General features: G+C 46.0%; 1 protein-coding gene across 1 annotated transcript in view; it reads left to right on the plus strand.

The window, feature by feature from the left end:
- TNFSF13B (TNF superfamily member 13b) overlaps positions 1-6,981 on the plus strand; it is a 32,651-nt gene extending 25,670 nt beyond the window's left edge. Inside the window, exons 4-6 of the mRNA XM_027065210.2 lie at positions 2,725-2,837; positions 2,923-3,073; positions 6,383-6,981. Of these exons, the coding sequence (XP_026921011.1) occupies positions 2,725-2,837; positions 2,923-3,073; positions 6,383-6,495 (377 nt within the window). The 3' untranslated portion in view covers positions 6,496-6,981. The remainder of the gene's footprint in view (positions 1-2,724; positions 2,838-2,922; positions 3,074-6,382) is intronic.
- The last annotated feature ends 15,312 nt before the right edge of the window (positions 6,982-22,293 follow it).

Raw genomic sequence — 22,293 nt, forward strand, 5'->3', positions numbered from 1 at the left:
CTTAAGTTTATAATTACTTTTAATTTACTGTTTCGTCTGTTTGCTTAAAGGATTCGACACTCATTCAGTAGCACGTATTCACTGAGTGCATATACTGTGCTGGGCTGTATTCTTGGCATTTGGCCTTAGGGAGTAGAAATCGTGTGCGCACGTGTGCGTGTATGTGGGTGTGTGTGCTGTGTGTGTGTGCAGTGGGGGAGAAATGCAGACAGTACATTAAAACAGGTAACCGTGCACTGACTCTCTTTAATGAGAACATTCCCAGCAAGATAGGATGAAATGCCAAAAGAAAATGCCGAGAGGACGTAAGAATATATACCTAGTAACTATTTGTTTTTCTTTCTTTGCTGACAATACAGCGGCGGAATTGGGTAAAAAGCACCTCACTGATTTTATAGATATAAGTATGGTGTAAAGAAATAGGAAATCAACCTACGACATTGAAAAAAAAATGTTTAGTAAGTAAACATCTCTAGCCAGTTTTAGAACTCTGTGTGTTACTTTAGTTCACAAGTGATGTCGCATTTCACACGGTTTCAGTAACTAGCTCACAAAATGCTTTTAAAGTAAATAAACAAATACGTAAATAACAGAATGCTTTTAAAAAACAATCGGATGCTTGCGGGTAGTTGCAGAGAACGCCCTGCCATTTTGAATTAGCTTATGTTTAAAGTTGAATTAGTTAATTCAGTAAATATTTGCTGCATGTCTGCTGGAGGCCAGGCATGGTGTCAGGCCCTGGGCAAATAGCAGAGAACCAAACATAAACAGTGTCTGAACCCAGAGAAGTCGGGATCCGAGATATGTACTGTTTTGAAGGGCATCTCGTGGGTCTTGGAACCCACGAGAGCAGCCGCCTTCAGTATGAACAACCAGGATGATTAATTCTTCCTCGTATTTTCAGCTCTCTGTCTTTGAAAGTGCCTTGGGTACATGATCTCATTTAAACAAATGTGAAACTACCTTATTGTCATCTCGTCACTGAAATGATGCAGTATCAAAACGGGACGATGAGTTTGTCTCTGTGACTTGTAACTGGGGAGATCTTTTATCCAGGGACTGTCACCATCCAGAGTGGCACTGGTGGGTTTTACTGATGTAAAGCTTCCTCACAGACCTTGGGAACAGCAAAGCGAGGTGGTGAGGGGGTCTGCCGGATACTGTGGGAGCATTGGCTCCCCTGGGGGACTGATGCAGGTCCTGGGAATACACGAGAGGAGGGACAAGGGCACCTGTCTCTCCTCTCTGGCTCTCCCTCCCAGCCCCTGCCCTGCACCTGTGGGCATGTCAACTGGAAGAGCTGCCTTAGGGAACTGAACTCAGGTTCAAGGGGTAGTTTGCTTTGTGTGATCACCTCGGGTCCTTTCCTCCTCCAAACATTCAGAAAATGCGTAGTTTTCGTTTTCTATTTTTCCCTCAAGAATCCCATTTGGAAAAAGTTCAGATGTGACGGGTTGGCCTTCGGGGAGCTCGCTGAAGTGGGTGCACGCACTCAGCAGTTGTGTTTACGAATGTGAAAGCATTACCAGCTGCTGCGTCCTACCGTGCAGCCCCTTTCAGAAATCCCCAGGGAACATTTTCTTTAAACTCAGTCTAGGACAAGTTGTTTTTTTCTTGAGCTTCTGGCATATTGTCCCATGGACTCTGAATTTGATTATTGTTTCCCTTTTTGCTACGACCGAGGTGAAGCTTGGGGACGCGTGTGGTCCAACATGACCAATCATATGGGAACACTTTTTATACTATTTTAGACCACCACAGTTTCATTTTATTATTCTCTCTGTATGTTACCATTTCCCTCATCTTCTTTTCGATTATTTTATGCTATTTTGCTTCTACCCTCCCCCCCCCCAACCCCACAGTTCTTAATCTGGCCTCAGGGTTCGCCGTTTACTCCAATCTTTACATGACGGTGAGAAACCCAGTGACTTCACACTGGATTCACAGGAGAGGAGCGTTTATACCCTCCTCGAGGGCGTCTGTCCCGAAGCACCATGTTCTGGCACAGAGATCGGGTCCCCTCCTGCCGACCCATTTTCTGTAGCTGCTGGCTGCTGTCTGCACCCTTCCTGGGGTTCTTCCACACCACAGCTCCTCTGTCACTCCCCAGGGAAGCCCGAGGGGTCCCGGAGGAGAATTCATGTGCTGAGCACAAACCACTTTACGTGAATATTACAGACGGACATTGCCAAGTTCCTTGACCATGTCCTAGGAAAGGCTATGTCTTGGCAACTTCCCACGCTCTCTGGAAGCTCTCTTCTGTTGCCCAGTGCGCTGGGGAGGGGGCTTCTCCCCTGATGCCCTTCCCTAAATTCTCCCTCTGCTAGCCCCCTCCTCTCTGGGAAGCAAGGAAAAACCAGAAAACTTGTGTAAGTGTGTTATTCAGAGACATTTGGTCCATTTTTTTTTCCTTTCGCCTCCAACTCTGCCATGCAGACCGGGGTCCGTGATGAAAATTGCTGCAATACACAAGAACAAAAGAAAACGCAGAACATTCTTATGAAGTGTTTGCCCTCAGGTTCCTGTCTCCGATGGTTGTCCGGGTTAATGTGCCAAGCACAGCTGAAAAACCAGCAGAGCGCCCTGATTTGTTTTCTTTTCCTCTTTTTTTTTCTTTTTTTTTTTTCCTTGAAGATGAAATTCAGTTCTAAGTTTCAGACTCGGGCTAGTAACTAAGTGGAGGTGAAAAACTGCCTTCCTTACAAGTTACTCTCTCCATCGTAGGAGCCTACACGTTCGTTCCGTGGCTGCTCAGCTTTAAAAGAGGAAGGGCCCTGGAAGAAAAGGAGAATAAAATCCTGGTGAAAGAAACTGGTTACTTCTTTATATACGGGCAGGTAGGTTCAACGCCCCACCTGTGCCACCGCCCAGTGCCTCCTTTTTGTGCTCGCTTCTGACAGAGTTCTTTGGTTTGTTCCTCAGGTTTTATACACGGATAACACCTTTGCTATGGGACACCTAATACAGAGGAAAAAAGTCCACGTCTTTGGGGACGAACTGAGTCTGGTGAATTTGTTCCGATGTATTCAAAATATGCCTGAAACACTACCCAATAATTCCTGTTATTCCGCTGGTAAATAACAGTTCTGTATAAATAGACAGAAAGACACTCTTTGATATGCTGTGCGTTTTTTCTCCTCTTGAATGATGAGCTGGTTCCTTTTAATCGAAACAGAAAAAATCGTTACTAAGAGTTCTATCCCGTTTCTATACATTGAGAGAGGGCACGAACTCAGAGCTGTCGACACTGAGAGCAATTCTAAACTGCGTTTTCTTCAGCAGGTAAAACTGTATAATAACGACAGCAGTGGTAATAGAACGAGAACGGTCACCACGTGCCCGACGACCTTGTCTGTCCCTTACCTGTGCTCCTTCACAGGATTCGCCCTGTTCAAGGGAGGCGGAATCCAGACACAGGGAGGCAGCACACGGTGTCCTAGCTTGCAGAGTTTCTAAGTTCCAGAACTTGGCATAAACCACCCGGTGTGACCCCAGAGTGGGAGCCCCCAAAGCTTTTCTTTTTTCTTTTTTTTTTTCTTTTTTTCTTTTTTTTTTTTTTAAGGGCTGCTAGAGAATGCCCTGGCCGGTTTGAGGGTCTGGTCAAGTTGCACAGTGGCTTTCTCTCAGCCTCATACAGGTGACCTCTGGTGGAAAGGGACAGCAGACGGATGGCTTTGGGGTGTGAACATGTAGGTGCAAGGCTGCTGCAGCCCAGGGGCCCTGAAGACGCAGAGAGAAAAGAGGAAGGGTGGGATTTGTTCGTGTCAGGCCTTTGGGCTGTATTTGCCTACATAGTCTTTATTTCATGGTGGGGGTGAATTCATCAAAGCTGGTGGTGGGCGGGTGGGGGGAGCCCATATTTGCCTTAAACACATTGATTCCTCCCTGGTGGTTTTGACAAATCCAATGGAGAACCCTGAGGAATGTCTTCAGTTCCAGACTGTTCCCGTGAAAAGACAGCGTGAAACACAGGCCCGAGGACTGGCCACGCTATTTGGTTTTTTTTTTTAATTTTTTTTTTTTTAACGTTTATTTATTTTTGAGACAGAGAGAGACAGAGTGTGAACAGGGGAGGGGCAGAGAGAGAGGGAGACACAGAATCGGAAACAGGCTCCAGGCTCTGAGCTGTCAGCACAGAGCCCGACGCGGGGCTCGAACTCACGGACCGTGAGATCATGACCCGAGCCGAAGTTGGACGCTTAGCTGACCGAGCCACCCGGGCGCCCCTGGCCACGCTATTTGAAGCACTAACTCGCAAAGCTGTCTGCCGACAAGTGCACAAGAAGCCAATTGGGAAGGAAGGAAAATAGTTCATAAAAACGGAGACGATTGTCATTCTGGATCCACTGCCTTAAATAGCTGTTACGGGATGACGAGGAAGTGTGTTAAATTGAAACTCCCTCATTTTCATAAAGAAAAGCTCCCCTGTGCCCAGCGATGACCAGTGTCCTGCCGTTGCAGGATCCTTGGAAATGGCGAGGCCGCCCCCCCGTCTGTGCTGTTCACATGCAGCAGTAATTACGGCTTCGCGAGCTGCTCGTGGAGGCTTTCTGGTCATCTGCCCCTCCGTGTTCACGGTCTCGGCCACACTTCCTAGCTGCCCGCTTTTTAAGAGTAGTTAACTGGGCCGTAAAGCTGAGTCTCAATGCCTGTGGCGTAGTATCATCATGAGAACCGTTCTCTAGGACACCTCAGGTTTGCAATTTTAATCTGCTCTGGGGCAAATCTGTTTAAAACCATTAAAAGCCACAGATTTGTATCTGAGTGCGTGAAGCGCTTCCATACAGAATACCCTGGAAAATATGTCGGTGGTCCATGTGAGGAGCCCAGCAGAAGACCAGGTGCCTCTTTTACACACTTACTCACCATCTCATGAACAAACTGAGTGTGTCTGTTGTAGAAGGTACAGCTGATAGCTATAATCTGGAAGACTCGAAATAGCCAATAACTCAGCATTCGAATTTTAAACAGAACCTACTTGAAAACAGTTCACACTGACTTTATTTTGAGAGTTAGCATTACTTAATGCTCTGTGATCAATAAATAGCCTTTTCGAAATACTAGATTATCTTCAGTCTTTATAACAACTGATTTCTTCAACAAATTCTAATCTATTTTTTTTTCTTTCTACTATTTAATGTAGTCATCAAATGCCTTGCTAATCCTGAGAAGTGTACAATTACCCTTCACAGTACCTGAAACTATGTTCTTTTGTTTGTTGTCTGTCTTAGTCCGTTACAAAAACAAACAAACAAACAAACAGACAGACACCCAAGATCCTTGGAGACAGAAACTTTTGTAATTCTGATCACAGCTCTTGTGTGTCTTGAAAGGTGCCTGGCATATCATTAAGTATTCAGTAAATAAAAACTGACTGTCAGGAGATCTGGGTGCTTTGGGTTTGATGATGGATGTTAACATATGTAACATAGTTCCTAGAATACATTTTCACTGCATATTCATGAAAACGCAACTACCTTTTAAATTATTGGTTGAAAGTATTAGCAGTTTTGATATTATTTTGTTTGTTGGTTTCTTTGTTTTTTCTCCTCCTTCCTTTTCCCTCCTATTTTCCTTTTAACATGGGGTCTGTATTGGGGTCCGCATCGTCGTGCTTACTGAGTGTAGTTCCCGAGTTGTGTTTTGTATTCCTGAATCACAGGATGCATCACTGTAAACTAGGCACACACAGATTTATCGATCAGTTTTGAGAAGCTAAGTACTTTCGTGCTTTTGGTTATAAAGTCAGATATGGTCATTTAAGGAAACATGAAATATAGAAGGCTGTAAAAAATAATGCAAATGAGTCCTAATCCTATGGTCTGGACTGTAGAGAAAACTATGTTAGCATATAGGCTTAGCTAATGAATGGTTCTTTTTTTTCTTTTAACAATGTGTACATTTTATGTGCACATTTAAGTGTGTATGTGCAGCATACCCACACTGCACGGTGTGTGTCTTTTTTTCTATCTCTATTTTGTGTTTTTGCTTAACGTTATTATAAATAGTTTTCTTTGTCAATACAAGGAAGCAAAACCACTTTTAACCATATACTATCCCATCAAGACGACGTGCTATGATTACTTAACTTTTTTTCTTACCACCAGACATTGGTTTCCGTTCAGCGTCTCCATTTTATCGACAGTAGGTGGTAAACACAGTGATATCTGTTGTCATTCTTTCTGCTCATTTGCTTTAGCTGTTTCTGTTTTCCGGCTGGTGGAATGGTGTAACTGGTTCAGACGTCTACCGGTGTGATTTGAGGTGTGCATGCGGACGTTAGCATTTTCCCAACATGACATAGTTTTATTTAATACGCGCCCCCCCCCCCCCCCCCGCATCGTACAACCACTTAAAGTCCCTGTAAATCACTGTTTTCCAGGCATCGCAAAGCTGGAAGAAGGAGATGAACTCCAACTGGCAATACCGCGGGAAGACGCTAAAATATCGCAAGATGGAGATGGCACGTTTTTTGGAGCATTGAAACTTCTGTGACCTACTTCTACCTTGTTCGCGGCGAATTCCTTCCTTTCTCTGTGCCTCTAAGGAGAGAACACTTCACTGGAAATGCCAGAGGAAGACAACCAGGAGTTACCGAACTCTTTTCTGTGAGCTATTTGTTTTGATTTGCTGAACCTAGAGCAAAACAGGAAATTGAACAGACAGCCGCAGCCCAGGGGTGTCATGTGAATTACAAGAAATAGAACCCGTTTGAGGAAAGATAGAAGTAGCCCTCTCATTATAAAAGCCACGTTGAGCAACTTAGGCATCGCGGCTTGGCTGGTAGCAAACACAGGTTTCCGAGGGGCGATAATCCTATTTCTTCCTAAACAGCATTCCGTTGTGCGCCGGGGAACAAGCGCCCATGTCCGCAGGACCTTAATTGAGACATTTTGGGAAATCTCAGGATTCATCCCCTCTATATTAAATATGCCCCTCCCCCACCTCTTCCAGTTAACGTTGTAGGAAGTAAGAAAAAAAAAACCTTACAGAAATCTTGCGTTCAACACTTAAAAAAGTAATTAAACAAAGCTTCCATTTAAATGTATTATACGGTTGGACTTAAAATAAAATACAAGCACTATTTAAAGGTTTTTGGTTTATTTCAAGTTTGCACTTTTTGTCTGTAATATTCCGTATCACCTGATGGAACACCAGATAACACTTACCACGTATTTTTCCTAGCTTATTCAGTTACTTCAGAAACTTTTCCTGTAGGGTCATTCCAATTCTCATGCACATAAGCATTCAGCGAAAAAATACCTATAATTATTCTGTAAAAATAAAATCTCCGGTAGAAGTTAATGAGTACGTTTATAATAATGGAATGTATTTTCTCTTGATCTGTTCTTTTTTGTCAACTGCTGCTGGTATCCCAGCCTTTCAAAAGAGCACTCATGTTATTAGCTAAGAAGTCGAGGCTTCACTAAGGTTCTTGGCATCCTGAAGGATGTTACCTGCCGTGTGCTTGTTAAACGGATCCTGATACGCTGGGGACGCTATCCTTATTTTTGTCTAATAGGGAATCACGTGTGTGGATGCTGGCATAGCCATCTTATAATGTCAGTCTCCCTTGTTTTGCTTGTCTTTTTAAAAATGTCACTGGTGTAAAGAGTTTACTTCATTCAACAATGTCTTTCTCTAGCTTAAACAGTAAATGCAAGAATAGACCCTGGGCTACAATAATTCGCTCCAGTCTACACCGAAGTGTTGTTAACAATGTGCTTTTCAAGACAACACAAAGAAGGATTTGTATTTTGCGTTCAAGATTAAACTTTCTTTAGAACTCTGATTTCCACGATTTTGGCTTTTTGGTTAAAGTCAAGTATATTTTGCAACGTATTTTGTTTTACAAAAGTATAATTTAACAGTATAGGCAGAGCAAGAGTCCTGATCGAGGAGGTGAGTCATTTTCCTAGTGTTGCTGCTAACGTGAGTAACCAAATAAAAATCTTCAGTGCCTTCTGCCTGGCTTTTTTATTGGGTTTGGCTGACACTACCCCTCTTTTGGTTTGCCCCCATATAACTAAATGTCATTTTAAAAATTCAGGCAATGGAGTGCCTGAGTGGCTCAGTGGGATGAGCGTCACGCTTCAGCTCAGGTCATGATCTCGCCGTTCCCAAGTTCGAGCTCCGCGTCGGGCTCTGTGCTAACAGCTCAGAGCCTGGAGCCTGCTTCCGATTCTGTATCTCCCTCTCCCTCTGCCCCTCCCCTGCTTGTGCTCTGTCTCTGTCTCTCTCTCTCTCTCAAAAATAAATAAACATTAAAAAAATATGTTAAAAAAAGTATTTGAAATTATGAATATTTTACATATTTCAAACAGGATTTGTTCACATCAATACTATATATATAAAGATCTACACTGAGTATTTCTTGGAGCATATGGTTAAAGAAGGCCATGCTACGGATCCACAGGCTTGCACACCAAGCTACTGTGATCGACAGCTGGCCGCCTTGTTCTTCTTTGATGACTTAGCATCATTTATCAGCAGGTGCAGAATTCAGCCACATAGACTATACTTACAGTTTAAACCAGCATTGCAATGTGAATCCTGTCTTCCTCGAGTGTGAAACTGTGCAGAAAGTGAGACTGGTTCAGGGAGTGTATTTAGCAATGAGGACGTGGGTCGGAGGTGAGGTGACGTGGTGCGGGGGGTGGGGGGAGGATTTCCCAGTGCAACGCACCGGTGGCCCCGCTTCCCTCTTTTCTATCTTGCCCCCAGTTGACTTTAGGAAAAATGAGGTTACCCTAGGACTTCCTGTGACAGCGCTTGCAAGGTTAAGTGTGTGGGCCCAACCAGACTCTCTGGTCTTAAATGTGAAGTCAGGATCGGGCTAGTAAACAGCTCCTCGAGGGTGTGGACTTGTCGCCTGTCAGGGACAGTCCATCCAGCAGCCAGCAAGTGTCCACGATGAAGTGACGTGCAGCCCACCTGACGCCTGCAGAAATCAGTTGTACTTCTCAGTCCTTGTGCAGAGAGGGGACCTGCCAGCCTGGTTTGCTCTGGGGGCATCAGCTCACTGATAGAAGAACCAAATAAACCCTTTTGTAGTTTGGGTTAGGAATCCGGCTTGCCCGCCCCGGAGGAGAGGTTGTAACCCCTGAGCAGCGCCGCAGGACGGGCTTCGGCTCCCTCCTTGCTTTATAGTTTTCCACTCGGTTGCTAAGACAGAAATCTAGACTCATTATGTGAAACAGGACGTTTAAACTTCTTTTTTGAAATACGGAGGTTTTATTTCAAAACATGCATGCAATAAGATGCCATACCTCTGGGGTGCAACTTGGTGACACGTTTTTACAAAGTGGGCATCCCCCTGTAGCCACCCCCAAATCTAAATAGGGAACACTGTCAGTCCCCCACCGTCACCCAACCCGGCCCTTCTTGCGGAAAAACACTTATTTGGAAACAATGCTGGGGGTGTGTGGCCACAGCAAACCCCCTCAGGCTTAAGGTTCCTCTTAACACTGGAACAGACCCCACCTACTCCCCCTCGGGGTTCCCTCGGGAATTTGATGAAAGACATACTTATGGCCAGAGACCACCCCTCCTACAATGGGAAGGAGCCCATCAGGAATGGACAACCCAGCACCTAGAGCGATCCAGCCAGTAAGGGTAGAGCCTGAAAAGGACCAAAGGGGAAGGGATGGCGGAGGGGGAGGGCTGACCAGAACCTTATAAAGCAAGGACCCTCCCCTACAGTCCTCGGCGTTCACTTTCCAATGTCCCCTCTCAGGAAAGAGAGCTTTGCTACTACTCTTCCCTTCTGATCTTACACTTTTAATAAACTTCTGCCCGATGCTCATTCTGTGTCCCCCTCTTCCTTCTTCCAAGCAGCGAGACAACAAACCCCAGGTATTGTGGTGAAAAATCTTGCAACATTATCCTGGTGTGATCCTTACCAATATTTAGAATATAGGACACTTCATGGGCTGACTGGGGGGCTCAGTCGGTTATAAGCGTCCGACTTCGGCCCCAGTCATGATCTCACGGTTTGTGAGTTCGAGCCCCGCGTCGGGCTCTATGCTGACACCTCGGAGCCTGGAGCCTGTTTCCCATTCTGTGTCTCCCTCTGTCTCTGCCCTTCCCCTGTTCATGCTCTGTCTCTCTCAAAAATTAATAAACACTAAAAAAATGTTTCAGAATATAGGACACTTCGTTTTGTATGTGTGAAAAGCTGTTAGGCGGGAGGTCCCTTCTACTTGCTAGATGAGATGCTGGCTGAATCATTTCATAAAGCTAATTAGATCTTAATAAGTGAATAAATTAGGAAAGAAGGAAAGAAAGAAAAGAAAAAAGAAAAGGAAAGAAAAGAGAAAAGAAAAAAGAAAAGATGTTAGGCAAATTGTTTTGTTTTATCTAATTTTTTAGGGCACACTGGATTTATTGTTTTTTCGGTTTCTTTATTTATTTTGAGAGAGAGAGAAAGTGGAGAGGCAGAGTGAGGGAGAATCCAAAGCAGACCCCGCACCGTCAGCACAGAGCCTGACATGGGGCTCAAACCCACAAACCGTGAGAAATCAACCCGAGCTGAGATCAAGAGTCAGACACTTGAGCAACTGAGCCTCCCAGGCGCCCCCACACACTGTCTTTAAAGCTAATCACAAAGATGGGAACTGATGGGGTAGGAGGGAGGGGTGAGCCCTGTCTGCTGAAGCCACGGTTGATATCCTGTTATGACACTGTCCTGTCCATTGAGACGGGCCCAGGGGCTAGTTGTTGCAGAGAAGCAAACAACTACACTACCGAACAACCATATGCCTGGTAGGCAGCAGAACAACTTAATTTCTGTGTCTCCCTCTTCCCTCTCTATAAAACTGGCAATAACTTCTCACAAAGGCACACACGGGCGCACACACACTTCCACACGCACCCCAGGACCGCACGACCGAAAGCAGCACTTGGCGACGGAGCTGGCTTCTGGGGCTGCAGAGGCTTCTGTTCCTGGTTAGTCCTCTGCTGTCCCCATCTTGAAACTTGTCATACTTTTTGAACAAGGGGCCGTGCCTTCTCATTTTGCACTGGGCCCTGAAAATTCCGGAGGGGTCCTGCCTGGAGCTCGCGGAGAGGAGTACAGGGTGGTGAGTAAGGGCTCCTCTCGAGGGCAGTGCCCCTGGAGTTCAAGGCCCTTCTGGGCTGTTCCCTGGCTGGATTGTTTGGGATTCAGTACTGCTCAGGTGACCGAGTTGTTGCGAGAAATGAACATGTGAAAGAACAGAATGGTGCCTGGCATGTTATATGTGTTAAATGTTGTTGCTTAAAAGATACACACACACACACACACACACACACACACAGAAGAGGGGTTGTCATTGGAATTCAAAAGAAGTAAAGAGACACGCACTGTTTGGTTTTATAAATTAGCAGGAAATTGAAGAAATCTGGTTTTGTTGTTTGGTTTTAAGTTATCTTGAATAGACCAAAACTAAAAGAAGAAGAAGAGGAAGAGGAGGAAGAAGAAGGAGGAGGAGGAGGAGGAGAAGGGGGGAGGAGGAGGGAGGGGGAAGGAGGAGGGGAAGGAGTGGGGGAGGAGGAGGGGAAGGAGGGGAGGAGGAGGAGGAAGGGGAGAAGAAAGAAAGAAACAAGAAAGAGAGAACAGCCCTCTGCCCCCCCCTCCACCCCGGTTTGGGAACACCACTCTGTCCAGCCCTTCTTCAGGTCCCAGAAGAACACCTGTCCTTACCCAACAGTGAAAAACAGTTGTGACTACACCCTGCCCTGGACACTAAGCATTTCCAAGGTTCAGGGACAGGTGGGGCAAGAGCATCCGTAGGGACCCGAGGTCATCCTAAATGTAACCTGATAGGAGCGAAAGAACCAGGATTCAGGGGATCAGGTGCCAGTGGCAAGAAACTTGGAAAGGGGGTGGGGTTTGGTGAGAAAGAAAATGTCCTCAAAAAAGATTCTCCTGGGTCTGGGGACACCCATGCAAGACCAGCCTGCAGTGTGAGCAGACCAGGGGGCTCTGCCCACACCCCCTCAGGATCGCCCCGACTGCCTCCTTCCAAACCTGAGGAACAGCTGATCCCCGTGTGGGGTCTTGCTCATCAGGGAGGGAGCATCCCGTTGGGGTCCCCGGTCACTCACTGGACTAGAAGCCACCCTCGGTGTGAACAGGGTGGTGTGGGTAAAGCGTCACCTGGGAACGAAAAACAGCCACATTTTTATTCGCATTTCAGATAGGTCTACTGCATAACACGTGGCAATTTGACTCCCTTGGAAGATGAGACAAATGGATTCATTTTTAAAGGGTAAACCACAGAGTGGCCAGGGCTGCCAGATTAGAGTTCAAAAACCACAGCAAAAATGAACAAGATGCTTCTTTCTTTTTTTTATAACATTTATTTATTTTTGAGTCAGAGAGAGACAGAGCATGAGCAGGGGAGGGGCAGAGACAGAGGGAGACACAGAATCCGAAGCAGGCTCCAGGCTCCGAGCCGTCAGCCCAGAGCCTGACGCCGGGGCTCGAACCCACGAACCGCGAGATCGTGACCAGAGCTGAGGTCGGTCCCCCAGGCGCCCCTGTACAAGATGTTTCTAAGCAGCCTTGCCTGCTGAGGTTCCCTCTCCACCACCCTGGGAGCTGTCGTCCAGCCTCGGGGCAAACTCCTGCAGACGAGACAGGCTGCCTTCGTGTGGGCATCCGCATGTCCTGCAGGCCAGCGGGACCTGGTCTGTGCTCCCAGAGGCCCGTCTCCCCACATCCCAGGAGAGCAAGCCCGGTGGGAACACGCACAGGGGGTGGCTGCCTCCCCGGCGGGATCCGTCCAGCCACCTGTCCGCGTGGGGGTAATGCTCGTCTGTGAAACGCGAGACTAGCTGGAGTTCCGGCTGCTGGCTGGGCATCGTGTGGGGAGCGGGCACCACCCCAGTCTCATGAAAGCCCATCCTGCCTTTGCCTGTGCCGTGGAAGTCCCTGCATTCCCAGCATGACGCCTGACGTCAAAAGCACAGAAATTGTCAACGAATGAAGCATAAAAGAAAGAGAAAGAGAAAAGAAAAAGAAAATTTCGATACAAGAGGACAAGATTAAAAAGAAAGACCTCCCCCCGCCCCCAGAAACCCAAAACAAGAGAAGAAGAGGAAGAGGAAGGATGAAAAGAAGGAAGGGGGTGACGGGAAGAAGGAAGAAACATTTTCCATATTTAAAGGGCTAGGGAATCAAATTAGAATCAATGCATAGGCCTTACAGGATTGCTTTCTTTTAAAAAATTGTATTAAGGTACAAATTCCATCCTGTAAAATTTACTCAAGGTGCAAAACTCAATGGCTTTTTTAAATGAATTTGACGAGCTGTGCAGAAAGTTACATAATTTAATTAAAAACATTAGGAACTTGAAATTATATTGCCAGGAAGGAAGGGGAGGGGCTTTGAGAAAGATTTAAAAAAAATATTTTAAAGAAAATGTGTGGGGCACCTAGGTGGCTCAGTTAAGTGCCTGACTCTTGATTTTGGCTCAGGTCATGATCTCAGGGTGCGTGAGTTCGGGCCCCGCATCTGACTCTGCACAGTGTGGAGCCTGCTGGGGATTCTCTCTCTCCTTCTCTCTTTGCCCCTCCCCTGTTCACGCATGCTTTTGATCTCTCTCTCAAAATAAATAAAAACATTTAGAAAAAGGGAAAAGAAAATGTGTGAAGTATATAGATATTTTTTAAATTTTAAACTAGATTTAGGTTTATAGGAGGTTACAAAGGCAGCACAGAAAGTTCCAGATACACCTCACCCAGGCTCCCCTACTGTTAATGTCTTACATCCTCACAACCGAGAAACTAGACGGATTGGCTGAACTCCACACCTGGTTAGGATTTCCTTGGTATTCCCACTGCTGTCCTTTTTCTTTGCAGAATCCAATCCAGGCTGCCACACTGACCTCAGCTGTCCCGTCCCCTTTGTCTCCTCTGGTCTGTGATCGTTTCTCAGACTTCGCTTCGTTTCACGGCCCTCGAAGTTTGGGGGAGTGTGGGGCAGCTGCACTGCAGGATGTCCCTCGGTCTGTGTTTGCCTATTTTCCTCACGGTTGGAATGGGCTTAGTATGCCTCTGGGGGAAGAAGACTGAAGGGGTCAAGTACCCTTCACCTCTTATCAAACCAAAGATACAGGACCACCTGGCCTGGTAGTGTTTACTGAGTTCCCAAGAGACCGCTTTTAAAGTCACATGTTTCTCTAGTCGTGAGACTATTTCCCTGTATATGCTGCATTTGTTTGGAAAAAAACAAAACAAAACACAAAATGTTCTTTTGGGGCAACGGAACGGAGTCCTGCCTTTGCCTTGCTGAGATGTTATACCCACGTGCAACCACGAGAGGGAAGCACTAGAACAATGAACGTGAACCATCTGCCTTCTACTCCAGGGCAGTCAAAGGGAGAAATATTAAGAATGATAAAACCAGGAACTGGAGGAACGGTAAAAGGCAAACCAGACCCCATTAGTGTTTTCTCACGTCGTATTCAACTTTCAACGAACATTTGCAGTCTCACAATCTCTACTCTGTCCCTATGTGACGGCCATTGATTCCTGTTGAGTTGTACGAAATGGTTTGCGAAACTGGGAACCTTGGCAAGGGTATTATCCCCAAAAGTTGGGGGCAGAGGGAGAGATAATGGCAGGGAGACACTGGTGGAGGGAAGTTGAAAAGCAACTCTCTCTCCTAAGTTGGCCCAGGATTTGTAGAAACCTCTTCTCATCTCTGACTTCTTACTAGGAAGTGGTTAGCGATGTAGTCTGATGCCGACACGTGACGTACGACGTCTGTTAGATTTTTAAGCGGCTTGTATATTCACTGCACTGAACCAGTTTGCACTGGTTTCATTAATTTGAGTGAAAAAAATCAACAGACTATTTTTAGAGCAGTTTTAGGTTTACCGAAAATTAAGCAGGAAGTACAGAGTTCCCACACGCCCAATCACCACTGTCAATTCCCCCTACTGTTACCATTAGTATTGGTGTGGTAAATTCGCTACTATTATGAACCGACACTGATGCACGATTATTAACTGAAGTTCACAGGTTACGTCAGGGCTCACTCTTGGTGTTATACATTCCGTGGGCTTCGACAAATGCAGAAAGTCACGTGCCCACTGCTTCAGTGTCACACGGAATCTTTGGCTGCCCAGAAAGTCCTCTGTGCTTCACCTATTCATCCCTCCCCACTCCAACCCCCTGACAAGTCACTGATCTTTTTGTTGTCTGCCTAGTTTTTTTCTTTTCCAGAATATCATACAGTTTGGATCATACCGTATGTAGCTCTCTTCAGACCGGCTTCTTTCACCTGGTAATACGCATTTAAGGTTCTCCAATGCCTTTTTGTGGTTTGTTGGATTGTTTCTTTTTACTGCTGAATAATATTCCATCGTATGAATGGTCCAGGTTATGTATTTACCTCCTGAAGCACTGAGTTGTTTTCAAATTTGGGCCATTATGAATAAAGCTGCCATAAACATTTGTGTGCAGATTTTTGTGGGGACATACGTTTTCAACTCATTTAGGCAAGTACCAAGGAGCACGATTGCTGGAACATTATGGGTAAGAGCATGCTTAGCTCTGTAAGACAAGGCCACACTGCCTTCCAAATGGAGGCGCCATTTTGCATCCCCTACAGCCATGAATGAGAGTCCTGTCGCTCCACACCCTCCCCAGTATTTGGTGTTGGATTTGAGTCATTTCATAGGTGAATCCAGTCATCTCACTGTTTCCATTGCAATCCCCTCACCACACAGGATGTGGAGGAACTTTCACATGGTTATCTGACACCTGGTGGTCTTCTTTGGCGAGGTGTCTGTTCAGCTCTTTTGCCCACGTGTCCAGTTGGTAAGTTCTTTTTCTTACTGCCGAGCTCTAAAAGCTCTGTGTGTGTTTTTGCTACAAGTCCTTTGTCAGAGGTGTGTTTTGCTAAGATTTCCTTCTAGTCTGTGATTTCTCTTCATACTCTCTTATCTAATTTAGTGCATGCAACAATTCAGTGATACGGGGGTTATTATAACTAACAGAGGACATGGGATCCCGGAGAGGTTATGTGTCTCATCCAAGCTCTCAAACACTCTGAACTGTGAACCCTGACAGGGCAGTCTGTTGGGCGGGCGGCTTCTTTGCTCCCATAGTCTGTGCTCATTAGCTGGGCACCATGGGCTGTTTGTGCTTGACTGAGGTCAGTATAATGATGATGAGACCCTGATACTCATCCGTTTTCCATTCACATTACTCTAGATACTAATGCCTGTTTAGAAATGCAATAGGGGTGCTTGAAAATAGACCTTTAAGTACCATAAAATCAAATCCAGCCTCAAAAGAGTTACATTCAGACCAACAGTGGGGATTTTTCAATGTCAGGGAACGGAATGGTTTCTGGAAGGGTCGCATAAAATTCCAATGAAACTTAACCAAGGGGATTTTAGTTGTTTTCTTGGAGGAAATGGTAGTGGATATGCAGGAGTAGAAGCATGGGGTCAACCAGCATTGTTTTTCAGACACTTTGGCCTGGAAATTTCTAGGGAGAGAGCTGGAAAACTCAATCAAACACAGAAGGAAAGGTGAATGAACAGTGTTGTGAATGCATTGTCAACTCTACCAATTTTTCTAAAAACGAAATTGAAAAAAGGGGGGGGTGTTGGAAAGTAAAATGGGGGGATAGGGCAGCGTGGCGTTACCCTCAACTATCTGAAGTGCTTTCTTGAAGAAACAGCAGTAGTTTCTTTGTTCGGCCTCACTCCAAAGAGCACAACGGGGCTCAATCTGAGGCAAATTTTTCTTTCCACACAAGGAAACCTCTTTCTGGAAATGCAGCTGCCCCCACACCACCCGTCAGAGTCTGGGTTGGTGAGCCTGGCCCACACTCACTGTGGCACAGAGCTGACCGTCTAACCTGTGGGCTTCAATGCCGGCCACGAGGAGAGGGGAGGGGAGGAGGAGGCCCGGCCTCCACCAGGCGCCCAGGACGAGCAGAACATCTGAGAAAAGCGGACATTTGTGAGCGTGGAGTCTGAAGTCACTTGGCAGTGGGTCAAGTTACAGGTGGGAGTTGGGAAGAGCAGAGGGCAGGCGTATTGTCTCAAGCCGTCCTGATGACCAAAGAGAATCGTTTCCAAGCCGTCTGCAGATGAAAGGGAACGAGGACAGTCGCTGGAGGGAGGATCCCAGGCTCACACCAGGCCCTGGTCCTGGATCCCGAGGGGAGTCCGTGTGAAGACAGAGAAGAGGGAAGTGAAGCACGATGCTGGAGAGGGTGGCGTCCAGCATCCCAGCAAAGAGGTGGCTTCAGAGGTCGCTTTACTTGAGGCAGCAGGGACTAATCTGACCACGGAGCATGCAGGAGGCAGGGACAGAGAAGGAGCCAGGCTGGACAGAGAGCTCGCTCTGCTGGCTGGTGGGAGCTGAGTATCCTGATGGCACCGAGACAGAGGCTGCAGGGCTGGGGTGGAGGCTCTCACCTTCCTGGGCCCCTCTGCAGGGAGTCTGGGCTCAGGTGGCTGTGTCGCCCTCTGGGGAGAAGCGGCCTGTGCCCCCCAGTGCCCTTGGCTGCCTGCGAGATCTCCACCCTCCTCCTCCGGGCCCAGCCCCTGGCCCGGTCGACACCCCCGCTGTCCATCAGCGAGCCGCCCAGCACCCCCCAGCCTCATCACCTTCCCTTTGAATGGTGACAAAACAGTTCCTATAAATAGGATTCTTGCAAGTCTTGATGTGCAACACTCTATTCGAGTTGCGATGATCGTGCCCCCACGTTGTCTCTGGAACCGGGCTGGCGCGGGATGGAACACATCGACGGCCCTGTCTCTCTTCATTTCTAATTAGCTTTTCAGTTTAATAATGAATTAAGTTTAATAGACCCCGAGCCTTGAGACAGTCTCATTGAATTTCACTTACTTTAGCTTGAACTGGATGAGCCACACATCACCAGGAGTCAACAGATTCATCTATGTTGTGAACTGTATTAATGGTAGGCTGTAACGTATAAGAATTTTAATGGTTATGTTGTCAATATCTAGAAATATTATCACTTTAATGATTGTCTTATCCATATCTGTCTCGGAGTTCCAAACGATTGGTTTTCTTTTAAATTAACGCACTAGACCAAAACAATGAGACGACACAGGGCATATTTGATGTTTCAAATCAAACACGTTTTACTCCTGAACTAAAAAAAACCTTCTGTAAATCTTCACCCCCACGCTTGTCTTTGAAATTCCAAGCTATGAACAGTCTGTGTATGTCTCTAAAATGGCAGCTGGGATGGAATCACTTCCATTTTGCTGTGTTTAATTCAGAATCGAATACTAGTATTTCTGTGTGGCCAGGAACTCACTTTCTTTGCCATGAGGATTTTGCATCTCTCCCCATGTGGGTGTTTTGCTTAGAAAAGTTGCCGGTTTATGTTTTTCTTGATTGAGGACATTAATTATTAAAGGAAGGAAGTCCTTGTAAACTCTAACTTTGGAAAACCTGGGAAGCCACTTTCTCGTCCTGTATCAATTTCTTTCTATAGATGAGGTCAGTTTTTAAACAGGTAAGGTACTTTCACGTTGCATCATCTAAGGTCTTATTGGGAGGAATAAATTTTTTTTTTTTTTTTTTTTTTTTTTTTTACATTTCAAGTAAATAAAGGGAATTAAGATACGGGCAAAGAGTGTGTTAAGTGAGGTGTTGTTTCCTGTATCCACAATTCTCACGGGGTCAAGGAAGCACTTGTCAGGAAGCTAGTAATAACAATGGCTCCAGATGAGTCACCATTCAGGTAACAAAGATCTTAGGCAAAGATTTGTTCCTTATGGATAAGGTCTATGAGAGATTGTGACAACTACCTCTGTCATCTCTGTTCTTGGATTTAAATGTCCTAGAAACAGGCAAACTGGTAAAGTACTGTAATTATCTGCATGGTTCAATTAGGAAGCTTAGGGCGTAGGCCCTTGACTTACTCCCCCCTCTTCACTGCGCATACACTCTCTTTCCGCAGGTTCTGGTAATGATGGTAAGTATGGTCAGAAGTAATCGGGGGACTTCTGCTACAGGACCTCCATGATGTCCCCACTAAAAGACCAAGTCTCCACTAGACAAAACCCCCAGAAGAAAACAACTATAAAACCTGGATGTGCACAAAGCCGTTACCTGGAGGCTGTGGTGGGTGAGGAGAAGCATGGGGGTGGGGTGTGCATTTGCGGGGGGGACGGGAGATGGGAGTTCTACCAGGAACTTTCTCCAAGGGTTGTGCGGCACGTGTAGAAAAATCCAGTCTTGCGGCACCTGGGTGGCTCAGTCGGTTGAGTGTCGGACTTCAACTCGTGTCATGATCTCGCGGTTCTTGGGTTCGAGCCCCACATCGGGCTCTGTGCTAACAGCTCGGAGCCTGGAGCCTGCTTCAGATTCTGTGGCTCCCTCTTCTGCCCCTCCCCCGCTCATTCTCTCTGTCTCTGTCTCTCAAAAATAAATAGACATTAAAAATTTTTGAAAAATCCAGTCATATTCTCTAGGAAGTCAGAAAAGAGCTGGTAAAACGTAGCTGTTGAAGGATGTTGAAAGGACAGGGTCTTTCAAGTCCCACCCACCCACCTCTCTGTCTGACCCTTGACACAGGCATGCAAAGAACAGACTCAAAGCACAGAACTGAAAACAGAATATCTGAAATGAGACCAGACCTCTGACCAAGAAATAGAGTTTGCAGTTCGAGCTCAGCCAACACCATTTTGGGCAGTTCCTGAAATTCACCAGCCTACAGTTATGGATTGTAATTCATAAAATTACATCAACAATAAAATACCAAAATTATAAATGCTGTTTGCACGGAAGTATTTCCTGATACAAAATAAATAAGCATGGGGATAAATGAAGGTCAGAAAAGCCTGATTTGACAATAACTGAGAACTTTGCTTATTTTGTAGGCCCATCTGTTTTTAACTCATTCGATCTTTTTAAAAAAAATTTTAATGTTTATTTTTGAGAGAGAGACAGAGACAGAGACAGAGACAGAGTATGCATGAGGGAGGGGCAGAGCGAGAGGGAGACACAGAATCCAAAGCAGGCTCCAGGCTCTGAGCTGTCAGCACAGAGCCCGAAGCAGGGCTAGAACCCACAAACTGCAAGATCATGACCTTAGTGGAAGTCAGATGCTTAACAGTCTGAGCCACACAGGCGCCCCCCCCTTTTTTTAATAAGTGGCTCAAAAGACAAGTGCCCTACCAAATGATCTTTTAAGATTTAAAAAAATTTTTTTTAATGTTTATTTATTTTTGAGAGAGAGACAGAGCATGAGCAAGGGAGGGGCAGAGAGAGAGGGAGACACAGAATCCGAAGCAGGCTCCAGGCTCTGAGCTGTCCGCACAGAGCCCGACGCGGGGCTTGAACCCATGAGCTGCGAGATCACGACCTGAGCCCAAGTTGGACGCTCAACCAACTGAGCCACCCAGGCACCCCTTAAGATTATTATTGCAAGTTGTTGGTGGATTCAAAATTTGTGGAATCGCTTTTATTTCCCTTTACATAATTAAGTTTTCATTTATTTATTACTAGCGTGGGTTTTTTCTTTTCCAGAAAACAGTGAAGCTTTACTTATCCTCTCAGATTTTGGGTTCATTGCATTCAGTGTCTCCTATTGGCACATCCTATTGTTTCTGTCATTGCTTCATGAATTAAGTTTTTCCTGAGACAGATATACACCTGTTAAAATGTGACACAAGTCAGTTTGGCGATTCATACTCGCCATATCCTTTTCGAGCCTCAGTAGCTTTCTAACAGTTGGAGGTAGCCCCCACTGCCACACCCCCAGCAAAATGTCTACCAGGAGACAATACTAGAGAGAGAGACAGAGCGTATTGACTTCGGCCACACAAGCAGACAATCAGTTCTCTGTCTTTTTAAGTACTTCAATAAGTGGTTGGCATGAAAACTTTACTCAGTCACAAAATCCACCATGCTCTGACGGTAGATACACCAAAGTTTTGAAGCTGTTGGTCACAGGATCAACCAGAGGTTTAGACCTTTGGCGCCACTTGGAAGGTTAAGCTATTTACTCACCAGGTTGTTATACATGATCTCGTAAGAGCCGAGGTGCCTAACACTATTGTCAGCAACCATATAGCGTGAACATCGCTCATTTCTCCAGTGAAATATGCTAACTAATAGCCCTCCGGGGCAGATTGGATGGTGTTACTCGTGGAGCTTAATGTACTAGCCTCTGGAGTCCTGACCAGGGTCTTCAGTCACCCACCCTGAGGTTTGTTCTGTGCTTCCTCCATTGCCCTTCAATCCTCCAGCGCGAATTAAAGGCAACTTGCGCGCACACACACACACACACACACACACGCATCGCCACGTTTGTGCTGAAATATACAAAGAAATTACAGATCGTGTAACAGCATCAGCCAGTGAAGTTATCCATGATAGCTGTTATTTTAAAGCAGTCCGCAATTTTGCAGAGTGCTGGCAGCTTAGTCCCAGAGCAGTTGCGATAGAGGAGGCGAGGCAGCTGCGGGAACCACAGAAGGAGGGGTGACATTGGAAGGCAGGTTCCCCAAGGGCGGAGACGACCACCCAGAGGAGACGACCACCCAGAACTGCCCAGCTGGCATGCAAGGACAGCAGGGCAGCACAGGCAGTGGGTCTGCTGTGCGATCTAACGGGAGCAGAAGCTGTAGGGAAAATAAAAGTACACTCAGAGTTTAATCCTGCCTGTTAAAAATAAGGAGAGACACATCTCTCCTCTTTTTCCTTAGAGCATTTTTTTTTTCTTTAGAAACCTTGCAGGTTCTTTCTCTGTCTCCTTGAATGCATGTCAATCTTTTTCAAAGCTAAACTTGCCAGTTTCCCAGCCCGGAAAAGTCTTTCTCCAAGGACCGGGAGCCTTCTCTATGAGACGTGACATCAAGAAAGATGGTCGCCGCATCTCCTGGCACAGAGGTAGCTTATATCCCTCTGTATAAAGGGAAACTAACACAGATGGTCACCTGATTAGCAGGTGGATGTAGGATGAACCATGTGGGACAAGAAGGGCTGTCGAGTCCTGTCACTTGAGGACTAGTTGCTGTCTATCTTGAGAGCACGAATGTACTAGGTTGCACCTGTTCCGCTGCACAAGAGGGTGAGATTTCGTTCTCACCTTGCAGATCACCTGTTATGTGCACCGCCTTCTGATTTAATGCTGCTTCAGCAATACAGCACTTTTCTTTCCGTACTGATGTCTGAGTTGGAAGAAGATTTTGAGCTCTATTTCCCAAGGAAAGGCTAAAGTTAGAGGGACTCTTTGATCCTTTTGTTATTTTTACTGCAGCAGGAAGATGGCAAGACAAGCTCTCCAAACATTTTCTCTTT

This window comes from Acinonyx jubatus, chromosome A1 (assembly GCF_027475565.1).
Source record: "Acinonyx jubatus isolate Ajub_Pintada_27869175 chromosome A1, VMU_Ajub_asm_v1.0, whole genome shotgun sequence".
Lineage (NCBI taxonomy): Eukaryota > Metazoa > Chordata > Mammalia > Carnivora > Felidae > Acinonyx > Acinonyx jubatus.